Source organism: Rhea americana, unplaced genomic scaffold (assembly GCF_003343005.1).
Source record: "Rhea americana isolate MKP2758 unplaced genomic scaffold, rheAme1 scaffold_143, whole genome shotgun sequence".
Classification (NCBI taxonomy): domain Eukaryota; kingdom Metazoa; phylum Chordata; class Aves; order Rheiformes; family Rheidae; genus Rhea; species Rhea americana.
Genome location: NW_028185517.1, coordinates 136,342 through 150,501, shown reverse-complemented (window position 1 = coordinate 150,501; position 14,160 = coordinate 136,342). Strand labels below are relative to the sequence as shown.

Here is a 14,160-nt window from a genome sequence, read left to right as displayed (position 1 = left end):
TTCCACTAATTTCAGAGGCAGCTAGGCTAGACAATAACAGAAAAGACAAAATATCGTAATTTTATCTGCTTTTTGCCTACTCTAATTGTACTTTAAAGTCCCTCACAGGGGCCAAGCAACTGATTTTCATTGTTCAGATCCATATTTTGCCTACTATCATACATTTTATGGGATTGCAAAGTTGCAAAGCTCTTCCTCCACTTTCTAGGAAAGGGCTGGATAGCAAGTTATGGAAATATGGGATAGGAATAGAAGAGCTTCAGCAGACAGGTTACTGAGTTTCTTTGCCTTAAGTAGCCTTGGTAGTAACTTGGYGCTATTCCATGGCACCTGTTTACCTCCTGAGAGGTAAGCAACTGAAAAGTACCTATCAATATAAATAAATAATAATAAATTATAAATACATACATTTAATATACATATATATGTGTATTAAAAAAACCCTATCAACTGCCAAAGCTGACTGGTTGTGTCAATTTCCTTCTTCTGTTCTTGCACACATCAATATGTTGTTGCTCAGAAAAACAAAGAACAATTACTCTCAAATTTCAGTCTGATCTAATAAAATTGGGCTAGACAAAAATATCTTTTTGCCTACACCAAGCATGGTTGGAAAACAGAATTGTTCTCTGACTGTCTGAGTAAGTAAGCATAGAATTCAAAAATACTTTCATTACTTTATGGAGATACATCACGGATAAGCCCAAAAAGATGGACTGAAAAAAAAATTAAGGCAGAAACAACAGTTACTGAAAAGCATCCCAAACCATACAACCTCTTCACTTTTAAGGCAGTAATATTCTTTATGCCTAATTTTTTTCTGTGTCTGCCACATACAACCTTCTTCAAAATGCAGATTCTGACACTAGAGCTCATCAGCTGTTACTAAACAAACTTACCCCCTTGAACCTTTTCCCCAGGGCTCAGTCTCCAGCAGAGAGCATGCTTGATTTTCTATCTGGCTGTATTGGCCTCTTAAGGAAATTTCTCCCTGCCAGCACAATCTCTCATCTGCTTGAGAACATGATCACTGTAACACAACAGCATACCTTGGAGCATTCCATTACTCTGTTCTTCCTGACTAGCTGGCCTGACAGCTATTCTGTGTGCCAGGAGCTTCCACCCTAGAAAGGGGAAGGCCGCCACAGCAGTTTTGAAGAGCCTCTTTCTTCTCAGGTCAGGCACGGGAAGTTTTACTTTATTAACAGATGGAGGAATTTGCTGGGTCTACTACACTTTAGTAGCCACCTTGACTGTGCTAATGTATGTGCATACTATAAGTCTCTCCAACCGCATATCTGGCTGCCATGAAAATAATTCATTTATTTACAAGAAACAAAATCACTTACAGGTTGTTTGGGGAATTTTTTGTTTTGTTTTGTTTTGTTTTAAGTAGGAGGAAGGAAGGGCTGGAAGCCCTAAAGGCTTTAAGAAGGCTTAGAGCACCTTTATATTAAGTGCTGATCCTGCTAAACATTTATGGATGTGAACATCCAAGTGAACTACAAAGCATCCTAAGGACTAACTTTCTGTATCTTCAGGTGTCAGCAACTCCACTGTAACTACAAAATGGATTTTCACAGCTAATCTAGAATCAAATCTTAAATGTGAATATAGTTACTCTTTCAATCTTTAGGAAGCACTCAGCATTTAAACATTTGAAGAACAGATATTCTTCAATAGGTATTTAAGTTGTGACTAACTTGGTATTTAAGTTGTGACTAACTTTAAGATCACAAATGTATACACTGAACTCAATAAGCTAATCATCTGTCTGTAAACATGGCAAACATTTAAGTGTCATCTTCATGAGTTGTTCTCTGCTGTTTCTCATCTACCTAGAATTTAAGAATGCCATATTTATACTTTGTTTTAGCTATCTGTCTCTTTGAACAGTCACAGATCTGTAAAGGGTTTTTGTATCCTGTTTGGATGCATGGAATGTTATAACCACTCTAGAATCAGTGCTTAGAGAACACTGTCACTGAAGCCAGGAAGGTGATCAACTGTATTTTTAACTGTTTTTGCACCTTTAAATATATATTTTTTTGAATCTGAGGAATTCACCAGCTTATAAACCTTTTAAGGAATAACCAAAATATCTTGAGAGATTAACAAGGGTGCCTTTAAATGGAAGACTTTTTTGCTGACCGCAAGGAATAATTCACCACATTCTCCCTGGTTGCATGAAAAGAAAGAATTAATTAAAAAGTCATATAAATATTTGGCAACATGACCTGCCTTTGTAAGGCATGAACTTTGATGCATTTGTCTACTCGTAGATCTTGGATAGTATGCTATTCCATAGGAATTGCTTTCCAATTCTGTCTTAGTTAAGTGTATTAGGAATTAATAATGGAAGTATTTTGTTATGATATTCACAACATTACAAACAGACAGACAGTTGCACATTGCTTTGATTCTAAGATGTAATTACCCTTGTTATTAAAAGGGAAGGACAGGAACAAAACTTTTTTTCTTAACTGGAACAGTGGCTCCAAGCTATAGGAATGATCCCAAAAATTTATCTGTTTTCTCTGAACAGTGTTAGGGTACAATATGATGTGACTGATAAATTATCAGTGCTGTAATTTATAGCTAGCAGGAAAATGGAGCGGAGGCAAGGAAGAGGTGAGGGAAAAGAAGAAGGGATGTGAACTATCTCATCTCATCAGTCAACATGTTTAAATAAAGCCCAGAAACACAGTCAAGAGGTTGAGAAACAGATGCAGAGTATTTAAYTCCTCAATCACTATGCCAGTGCCCTACCTGCTTGTGTTGTCTTCATCATCAGAATCAATGAAACTGCTAGATTCCAGTTCACTACTCATCATGGTGGAAGAGCTGTCATAACCAGGAGGGTGCTCACGGTGTCTGTCTAGTTTGGGATGGCCATTGATCCGAGGGACTGAAAGAAAAAAATCAATGGAGTATTATTAGGTAGAGAGAAATAGGAAGGAAGAAATAGCACACAAAACGTCACTGAGGGTAGCACTGTATTCACAGTGTCAGTCGTGTACAATTCTGCAGGAGGATCCCTATGCAGAAATTGAGTTGTTTTGTAGAATCTGATTTCAGTTAACAGCTTGACAACCTATTATCCTAGCATAYCTGATTTATTTGTCTCTGGCTCAGTTCATGTGCTATATTCAAGACTGAATAGGTAAGCCATAAGGGCTTCTGTAGCAGGCATGAACAAGTATTATAATGGTATTAAAATGTGCACTAGAATGGCAACAAGCCGTTATTATCAAAAGGAAACTTCATAGAAATATCTTGGGAATGCAGCAGACAATACCACCTGAGTTTGGTTAGGATCAGCCAAACAGCACAGAAAGCTTTAAACAACATTCCCTGATGTTCCCTATTAACTTCTCACCCGTAAAACCACTCATTTCCCTGATCTGTCCTACTTCTTCCTATCCCCTTGCATACACCACCTTGTATGGGCAATACAATCACATCAAAGTCACATTATCTTGGCCATTTCACATGCATAAGGTACTTTAGAACAATTTTTTACTAAGCCATGTAAGGATTTTCCTCTGCAAACTCCTCTGCCTGCTTGCTCTCAGAAACCTCTTATTAGGAGAGCCTTAACCCACAAGTGCTCTAATTTATCAAGAATGTTCTTATTCCTGAACAGCTCTGCTTGATAAACCACCTGATCAAAAAATAAACATAGCAGGCTTCTTGTATTTTTAAGTATATCTTCCAAACTCTCAACTCCTTCCCAGATCCAAGGGGTCTGCATTTCAATTACAGAATGGAAACCTTCATAAAGGAGGAATGTCTTCACTAAGAATTTTACAGAAGATGCAGTGTAACTGCACACATCAAAAGTTCATTAAGACAGTTCTTGCTAAGTTTTGAAGTAAAATTGCTTGAAAATCTAAGAGGTGGCCAGGATACCTGGCTGTGAGGTGCAGCTTACCCTTTACCACTGTTTCAATTTGCTCATCTGTGAACTAAAAAAATTAAAAAAAATCAAACACCTATTTTTCTCTTCCTGCCAGAGGGACTATGAGTATCTGAGTCACTGAGTGGCGAGAAACTGCAAAGAACACGTCTGTCTGAGTTTGCGAGGCTCTGGGCAAAATTTGCATTTCACTCAACCCATGTGAGTGCTTTGTATCCAAAGAGGCTTTTGTACATGGGAGCTCTGCTTGGCACATACTCTTGGGACTCTTTGCTAACTAGGACAAAGGTCCTATGTCCATTCCTGAGGAGGAGCAGGAAAGGGAGAGGTCAAGRAAATTCTAATTAGAGAAGTAATTAAGGGACAAGTCTTCATTGGCATTTCAGAAATTTTTTTTATACCTGCTGTCCATTTTTTTGACAAATCTGCAGATGTCAAGTGTTGACACTAGGGTTTCAGCACTGAATTTGTTCTCTGATGAACTTAACTATTGTGCAGCCAGTTGAAAAATACTGGGTTCATGACTTGTACTTTGAGAAGTGCCTGATACATACTGCTAATTGCTCTGTTCTATCTAATGAGTTACAACAGTAGCTCAATGAGACCAGAATGGAAAATACATACAGAAAGCACATAAAAGACCCAGCATTTTTATAGGGATGGGGAAAAAAAAAACAAAACCAAACAGTAGGCAAGCAACCTAGAAGAATTTCAGCACTTCTGTTCTTCTCATTAAGTAGTGAAGCAGAACATGAGGAAAAGGGAAAGACAAAAAAGACCAAGAAATCTGTCTTTTCATGCTTCCTTTTTACCAAGTTCACATGGGCACATCTAAAAAACTAACATTAAAAACAAGTCACCTTTTAACATTCTTGCAGTAACAACATTTTTGTCCATATTAGAAGATTCTCACTTTGGTTTCCCAAAGGAATGCACAGTCAGTATCACGCACGGACAGCTCACTGCTCCGCCTGCTGTTTGAGTAATTTTCTTTCACTTTGAGCCACCAGCAATTTGGAAGAGTTAAATAAACAGAAAGACTCCTGCTTCTATTACACAGTATGTAGGTGACTTTTAGTTTTCTAACTGGAGACAAACACCTTAGTGGGTGGGTCTATGAATAAACTCTGTGATGCCCTCTCTTGGGCCCAAGTATTCTAGATTCAGGACTATTTAGACTCAATGAGTGGCATCTATTAACTCTTAATTAAACCTGGAAATTCTTGTCTGGCAATGAATGAAAAAACAAGCTTACTTTGATGTATAGACTAGAAGCAAGAGCTGAAGTTCTGTAATTTATATGTGTACTTTGGATGTGCATATGTTTAAAGAAGGATCATCTGAGACAACATGCCATAGTTTTATCAGCCTAAAATGTTACTGCTAATCTAAGCCTAGAGAAATTAAAAACTGTTTCAGAGGATTTGGGCCCAGATCTTACAAAGTTAAAATGTAAGACTCAAACTGTCTGCATTGAAAACTTCAACACATCATATAGATAATGAGCAAACTTGAATAATAGAGGCAGTCTAGCCATGACAGGGTGGAGCTTTGTATCAGCTAAATTAATGCTTCTCTCCAGGTAGATCATCATCTAAGGCTACAAAAACTTCTTTAACTTGTCAGACAGAATCTCCCTGCCATTTTATTCTAGGATGTCCAGACATCCTAGAAAATCCTGAATTTCAAAGTCTTTCAAAGCAATTATCAAGTTTTCCATTAAAATAGTAATAGTCCCTGAAAGCACACAGGAACCCAGGCACTCTCATGCAAAAGTGGTTCCAGCTCTGAAAGAGTAACAGAAAAATTGTTCTCTGTGAATGAAAAAGGGGAAGGAACTCACCATCTTCATGCCCTTCTCTAGTCCTGCGTCGATGTCTGTCTCGACGATGGCTAACAACTGACTCTGTTCCTGTTTCATTGTCCAATCCATCACGACTGCTGGCAGCATTTGGGCTGTAAGAGGAACAAATAGGAAGAAACAGTGGAGTCACTTTTGATAAAAACAGTTGCATTCATGAGAACATTTGTTCAGAAGACCCAGTCAACGATTATGTAGATTAACCAGTCTGGGCAGCAGCAGTGCAAGCTCCCCCAGACTCTACTCACCCCCAAATCACCTGAAGGGTGAAAGGAGAGTTCAATCTCCCTGCTCCTGAGACACTGCACTATTTGCAGAAGTATTATCATCATTACATCAAAAAAGCTGCTATGAGACATTTGCATGAAATTTTCAGGGAGAAAAAATTGTTGATGGGTAAAGAAAAGGAATTTTTTAAAAATGTATATTGCTCTTTTAACAGACTTCTGGTGCACTGATACTGCAACAGGAAGTCAGCTTTTGCAACTAACACACTTCACAGGAGCTGAGAACTCAGCTAAGTCCCATCACGAGAGTTTTAATATCACAAATTAGCAGCAAACCTGTCTAACACTAGAGAAACACACAACACGTTTTGGAAGAACAAAAGTTGTTGACTCTCACACCCATTCAACCTTCAAAACACCCTGCACATCTCTCAAACCCTCTCAAGTTCATTCTGATGATCAAGTATTCAAGAAGCATATAAAAGTATATATGAGATCCTCTGGTAATGACAACAGAGGACATGCTCTATAAAAGAGCTATTCTCGAAGAAGTACTGGAACTGTGAACTGAATTGCCTTTTCTACAATATTCCAAACGTGTTTATCTAGGGCACATCAGTCTTGTTTACTAAACCCAGTGTTTCAGCTCACTTGGTTGCTTCTTCATTCACAGACTTGTTTCCCAGAAAACCTGAGCTAGATATATGGCATGCTGAGAGCCAGAAAGCAGAAGCCACAACTCACTGAAGTCACTTTTAATACAAAGCTGTGACCTTGAAGGCTGAACTCTTACAAGTCATAGCAAGGCTTAGAGTAATGAAGTGCATGTTTCTAGGATATACAAAAAGATCTCAGAACCTCCTTTCACGCTCTCAACTGTTTTAAAGTTATACAGCTACATCAGCGCAGCACAGTTCTCAATGTAGCAAGCTGCAGTGAAGGGCCATTATGAACAAATAAACTTTGGGCAAAAATCAGAAGGACCTTGACGACCATCTCAGTGGTCAGATTTCTTCTGCTTTTGCAGAAGATCTACTTGCTGAGAGTAACTTTTCCACTACTCTAATTAGCCAGAAAAAGACATTTCAAAGAGACAGTGGTTTAGGACCACTTTCTGGGATGAATCTAAACAAACATCTACATCAGCTCTCTAACTCTTGAACTTCCAGACACTTAGAAACAGCCATTTCTCTATTCATACAAACAGTACTGCTTGTCACCTGTAATGAGTCAAGTCTGCTAGGCAAGAACAGTGGCAGTAATACAAGGCACTGAATCTGTAAGACCACTTATTTGCAACCATCTGTTTCAAAATCTCTACTGTGGGAGAAAAAAAAAAAAAGAGAGAGAGAGAGAGAGAAAGGGTCATGTTAAAGTGGTGCTGGCTGGAGCAGAGGGAGATACTCTTTTCATCTTGCACAAAATTAGCTTAGCTCTTCACTTTTTCCCTCAGGCTCAATGTGTTTTATAGACTTCTGCCATTCTTACGTTTCATAAACTACCTTGAGGCATGCACATAGAAGGCAATGAGAAAAACTTCTTGGAGTGCTGAAAAAAGGACACAGTTCTTTTTAACGGACTGTATTGTGGAAATTGACCTACAGCTCTTGAAAATGCAACAGAAGAGTCTGACATAGGCTAACGCTCTGCTGTGAAAGATGTCCCTCAGAAGGTTACTACTCATACTCTTCCTCTCTGCCCCACAAATTCTACCTGTCAGAAAAAAAAAATCATTAAGAGCTTTGGTACTTTTTTCTTATTCTTAAACATGAAACTAAAAGAGGCTAGGCAACAAATCTTTTTCTACAAAAAACATTACTTGTATCTATGAGTTACAGAATCAGTAAGGTCAGAAGGGACCTCTGGAGATCCTCTAGTCCAACCCCCCAAAGATTTCCTGGTGCTGGTTCCACTGGGGCTTGAATTCAGGACCTTTAGCATGTAAAACAGATGTGATAACCACTACACTATCCCTCTACCTCACACTTCCCTTCACTCAGAYGTACCTTACAGTGATGAGAAGCAGGAAGAGAACTTCCATAAACCTTACAGACTTCCTTTGTTGATGAAACAAATATAATATTAGGATAATATCACTAAGAGCTTGTACAAGGATGCCCCCTCAAAACCAATCAGTCCAATAGTGCTGCTGCTAGTCCATATCTCTTGCTGTTGCTCCTGCCTGCTTTCCTTGCATCTCTACCAAAATGCATCCTGTTGACCAAGAGTTCTTTCTCTAAAGGCTAATCTTGAACCAGGGCATTAACTTAGCTACATAGCCTGATGGCTTGGTAGTCAAATGAGGGCCTGTCCAAGATCAATACACATAATTTAGCTGGACCCAGAACTGATATATTTGCAAGCATATCTGCATGGTGTTACATTTGACTGCTGAAAGTCTTCTCTAACTGCACAAACTTCCTTTGAATGAATGAACATGCCCACCATATAAATTAGGACATAGATGTCCCTATTAAAGAAAACATTTTAATGCACACTTTAAGCCCTAATGAAGCTATACAAATATAAGCACGTTTTTAAGTGTTGTCCCAAGCACATTTGCATTTCTTGTTTCAGTCCTGTCCCGCTGAAGAGGGTGACTGTTTCCTAAGGTAGTGTCTCTTATTTTTGTCAAACACAAAGATGGGCACTGGGAGCTATATAGCCAGTCCTGAGAGACTCTAAGCCATCTCAACAACACCATCTAGTGACTGCCACTGTTACTACTCTTTACTTAACACTACTAGGCTAAACGAGCAGACACAAAGGGTTCAGAAGGAATCTCTCAGCTGGCTTGTTTTCTCTCTCACAGCTGAGCAAATTCGATTCAATTTCCAGTGCACATACTGAAGAGCTGTGGGTAGCTCAAGAGGTGACTATTCTCAACTCACTTATGCTCCTCCACCAATAAACTATGAGCAGCCTCAACCATTCAGGATGAGCATGGATTTCTCAGCTTACCTTCTTAGCTAACAGCAAACAGAAGTGGGAGAGCATGAAATAAAAGATGAGCTTCAGAACCCTCATCAGAGGAAAAAACAAACAAAAGTACATTGCCTTTGGATTTAATTAATGATGAAACATACTACCAACACTRTCAAACAGCTAACGGGAACCAATACTTCCCCCTCTGATATGTACCTCATTTCCTTAGCTGATACCGCCTGCTGATCTTTCCATTCCATCAATTTCTTGTAGTATTTGCAGACAAGCAGCATTTCAGCATTTCTGTATGTTAGTATTATGAGAGTTGCAGGATTGCATTACTGATGTCTTAGAGGAAAATACAGCTCAAGGGGACAGTAAGCAGAAGTGCCACTAGAGACAGTATTGCAGAATCACCACATGCATTTCCCAAGATCCATCCGTTTAAAACAGTGCTGAAAAACTGAAAATGGATCATAAGAGAACTGCAGTAATGAATCATATTCAGGAAATCATGCTTTGCACTCGAAGACTTGAGCAGCTCAACTTGCTTAAGTTTATCCCAGGAAAGATCAAGAGATGACTATCACTGTCTACAAATATCCACATGGTTAAACAGTTCCTGACACTGGACGATTCTTTAATCTACTGGGAAATTGCTGGAAGCTGAAGTGAAGTAAAACCAGATGAGAAATAAAGCAAATGGTTTTAATAAAGAGTCACAAACCACTGAGACAAATTATTTCAAACTGCAGTGTATTCTTTATCATTATGAATCTTTAAAGCAAGATTGAAATGCTAACAGCTAGACAAAATTAAGGGCTTGGTGCAGAGTAATTTAGTGAGATGCTCTACCCTGTGTCATGGAGGTAAGATTAGGTCACCATTAGATTCCCTTCTGGACTTAAAAAAAGCATTAAGGGAGAGCAAGTTTTAGTCTAGAAGGCCTGCTCACAAGCCAGGACTTCAAGTCAGAATCTCTATCACTTTTTTCTTTCTTTCTTTTTTTTTTAAGGAGGGGGGAGGGGAGATAGAGAGCTGTGAAAAGAGGAAAAAGGAAGATGATTTAGGAATRAGAACTCAAGCCAGAAAAAAGGACCTCCTGTGTTGCTACACGAGTCAGCATGACCTGTGTAAGCTACTTCAACTCTTTGAGGTGTCTCACATTCACTCTATAGTATGAGGGTAGTATCACTTACAGCACTTTGATGACTGGAGGTAAGAAGAGAAGGACAGCAGGTACATTTGCAGAGCACAGGTTAATTTTCTTCAGTCTTACTACATGCAGTTACTAGCAGTGAGTGGATCTACATGATCCTGTAACTTGCAATATAATTTTATTTTTAAATTTTATTTTAAAATAAATTTTGATCTGGCAATTGTTACATTTAGGTATAGGTCTGGAAGACAAAGAACTAGTTATACTTGCTGGTCATGTGATTGTACTCATACAGGCCTCTCCTGGCCAACGCAAAGTAATTCACAATCGCACGAGGGCAGTAAAATCCTTGCAAGAAATGCAGTGTCAGACAGCATTAGCATTTCCCAAGATTTCTTGTTCCCTCCAGAAGGCACTTATCTGTAGAAGACTCATACAGAGCATAAAGAGCTCTTCTAGGCAACAGATATCCCAGAAAGCAATAGAAAAAAAAATGTTACAACAGACAAATCAAGACTGGGTTTCCTTCTCAAAATACATGCGCCACTGTATGGGGCTGTGCTTCCTGCATTAGCCCATCCTTCTGGCTATTTGTTAAGGTCAGCAATGCAGAGGGAAATGCAAGGGGCTGAGCCAAGATTGGGAAATGAAGCAGATGTTAACTCTTACATAGTAGGGCTATCTACCACTCTGGTCTGTGCAGCGCAAGACCTATTCAGGAACTGAAGACAGCTTCAGCACTTCCTGATGTGATGAGCAGGAGAAACTCTGCCAAGTAGACTTTGCAAGAGCCACTGAGAGCTCATTTAGATAGGCAAGATACTCTTTTTACATCTTAGGACAGACAGGGCAGGATTATTCACTATACACAGAAAAAGACTGCTTCTACCCTTGAACAACAAATTTATAACAGATACAAGAAAGCCCTAGAGAATAACACCATCTGATTACCAGTAAGTGAGGTGAGTATTCTGGCAGTTAGACTGAGAGGAGAAAGACAGGAACTTGGACTTCTGTTCTGATGCAAGTGCTCCAGCACAGTACAAGCCTTCACAGAAACTGGTCAATCACTTCTATTCTGTGTGCATCAACTGATGTTAATTTACTATTTTTTTGACTTGCAGTTCAAAGTTTAAACACAGAACTCTATCCTCCTAAAGAACTAATGCACAGGAAGCTAGCTTTGAAGTTGGAGTCAGGTATTAGTTTCATCATTCTTAAAAAAATAGAAAGCTGTAAAATTCAGAATTTGAACTCTTCAAAGTTTAGCACTGTTCAGGCTTGCTCTGGGCAATATTTAAAAACAAGACACAATACCTGCTATTATTCACATCTTGGGAAGCCAGTTGCTGTGCCATGAAATAGAGAGGAAATAAGATTACAATTTCCCAGTATTTTATATATTACCCAGATACATATTATTCAGAAGCAGGCCCTGCTTTAAATCTCGCTTGGGAGAATTCTGAGTGCCTCCCCAAAAATGAGGAAATGTTTGAGGACTAACACTGGTTCAGCACATGTAACAGGAAATAACAAGGCTACCATTAAGTCGGATGACAACTATCCTCGCTATAAGTAGTTCAAGCTGTTAGCCTTTGTATGCACAGAGAGAAGACATCATTCCTTAAGTAACTTTTTGCTCTTGGTATCAATGTCTCTGCACACTATATGAATATATRTAACACAGTAATATAAGATTGTCATCTGTACACTGTAAGAAGTATTCTGATCTCCTTTTCTACTTAGTTATTCCACAGTGAGTTTCAAAATGAGACATAAAATAACATTTATTTCACTCTAATAATGGCAGATTTTTTTTTATTCCCATCCCCCTTTCAATTCTTCAGTCTAGTAAGCATATCATTTTTCTAACAATAACAATAAATAGCTATTTTGCAGCAGTAGGGAGAAATACGGGGATGAGGCAGACAGGAATTGCATATTTTGGTTTAAAGGGAGAAAAAAAAAGATAACTTTCTCTTACTGAAATGATGGAGGTCGTGAGTCTCCAATGCCACCTGTTCTCTCAATGGGAGGTGGAAGATCTGTATGGCTCTCAGTGCACTGAGAACCTGTGTCAGAGTGAGAGCTTTCAGCCAGGACCAGCTGTCAACAGAAAGGACAGATAATTAGACACATTTGTACAAATTTCTCCACCTTGATATAAAGGCATTCAGCCATTGCTTTTCTGCATACTCTGTGCGCATCTAGAGGATCTAGAGGGACAAGTAAGTGGTGCTTGGTGTCTAGTTGCATGGATTCCTGCTAATCCTTCAAAAAAGCCTGTTACTTTCAATCTCAACAAGAAAACACCACCAGCTAGGATATCCACAAGTTTCTGTGAGCACCACTAATTTTTTTTCATCTCAGAACAATCATACTGGGAAGGGAGTACAGTGTTTCTTATGACTTGTCATTTCGGCATCCTCTGTGTTTCCTAGTCTTGCAATTTGTCAGGATCCCTTGTGAAATGCATACACACTGCAAGACTGCACTTTAAGTCTGTATTTTTCATGACAAAATAAAAATCAAAGGCTGAAACTTAACAGTATGATGCCCAAATATGCTATAACTTCCTATATGAAAACTCTCAAAAAAAGGAAAATTCTCAAACTGGTCTGGACCAAGAGCCAAATCACAGCTGCCTCCCCCCCATCTCTATTAGGTGTCTGAACTAAAAATAAAATCCACCAGATCTCAAACTCAATAAACTTTAGAAGAAGGGCCAAATTCCTGATCCTGGTCAGACTTATGCATCTTGAGCCCATTCCATTTATTAATAATCCCTGAAGACAGAGCTGCAAAACAGCATTTCTCAAACATGCTATGAAAATCAGTGTGTGCAGTGTATACTCTTTTATAATCCATAAAMATCTGAAAACTTTTATAAAACTTCATTGTTATAATTAACATAAAAATAGGTAATGGAGATATGGCATAATAATCAATCTTCCCACTATGAACACTGAACATCTATATACAGCCTGGTGAGCTTGGGACTGATTACACATTCCAGTTCAACTAGAAGGATAACAGCTAATACTGGATCATATTATTTCTATTTCCTATCATTTCTATTTCCCTTGTGTTAAAGGATCTTTTGTATACCCAAATTAAATTATTTTCCACATTATTTTTTTCAAAATCCTACTGATGCTGGAAGAAACTAGCTGAAGCATACACCTGGGAACCAGACAGTGCTAGTCCCTTCTCTACTAAGGTTTCAGTAAAATCTTAGATAAGAAAAATCAGCATGTTTACACCTCAGTTCCCCAATCCATAGAGGCAGAATACTACTGAKTTCATAAAATTCATATAAAAATAATTAACATATACAAATAGAATTTAAATCCTTGGAGAACCAGACACAGTGCACAAACCATCACTATAACAAACCAAAAATGTGCACTGATCCTAGATGCCTTTTAATTCACTTCTGCAAATGGAATATGGAAATTCCAAAATAGCAGTTCCAGTTCTGATTCAAATTCACATCTTGGTTTAAGTAGTCAAATAATTTTTTATAAAAAAGCACAACAATGCAGAAGTAGATTCCTGTTCTCTACTACCCAAATCAGGAAGGTAGATGGCCAACATGCTGAATTCTGCCCTAAATTAAATCAGAATTCCACTATCTGAAAGACTTACAAATGATTGTAGTGTATCTATTATCAGTACAAAAATTGTCTTCTATTTGCTAGGCTTCTACACAGACTAACCCTGCCAAGGACTGCCTGCACTTCAAACAAAATAGATCAAGAAAAAGAGAAGCAGCATTGCTGATATCACTATACTAAGAACAAATCAAAGCAAAATGAAACTTGCTCAGCCTCACACAGGAAGTCAACAGCAGTCCTGAAAGTAAATACAGATTTTGCACATCTAATCTAGGTCCATACTAATCAGCACATCTTTCCTCACTGTATTCTGAATGTTTTGCCAAGAAGGGGGAAAATGTCCTGCCAAATCAGAAAGGAAGCTAAAACAGATTCACGTTTCACATAGACCACTGACCGTACACAACATTTTCTGGCTGCTGCCAACAGCGGTTAGCCTTGAACTAGTCAGT

At 38.6% G+C, this 14,160-nt stretch overlaps 1 protein-coding gene across 6 annotated transcripts in view; it reads right to left on the bottom strand.

Moving 5' to 3' along the window:
- Positions 1-14,160, bottom strand: part of DVL1 (dishevelled segment polarity protein 1) — an 89,063-nt gene that overhangs the window by 22,254 nt on the left and 52,649 nt on the right. For 4 of the 6 annotated variants that reach the window (XM_085298918.1, XM_085298920.1, XM_085298919.1 and 1 more), the window contains exons 3-5: positions 12,076-12,197; positions 5,763-5,875; positions 2,770-2,908 (exon numbers count right to left, since the gene is read on the bottom strand). In XM_085298918.1, the coding sequence (XP_085155044.1) occupies positions 2,770-2,908; positions 5,763-5,875; positions 12,076-12,197 (374 nt within the window). Of the gene's footprint in view, positions 1-2,769; positions 2,909-5,762; positions 5,876-9,148; positions 9,208-12,075; positions 12,198-14,160 lie in introns of those variants that run through there. The other 2 variants (XM_085298921.1, XM_085298923.1) reach the window with 2 other exon arrangements.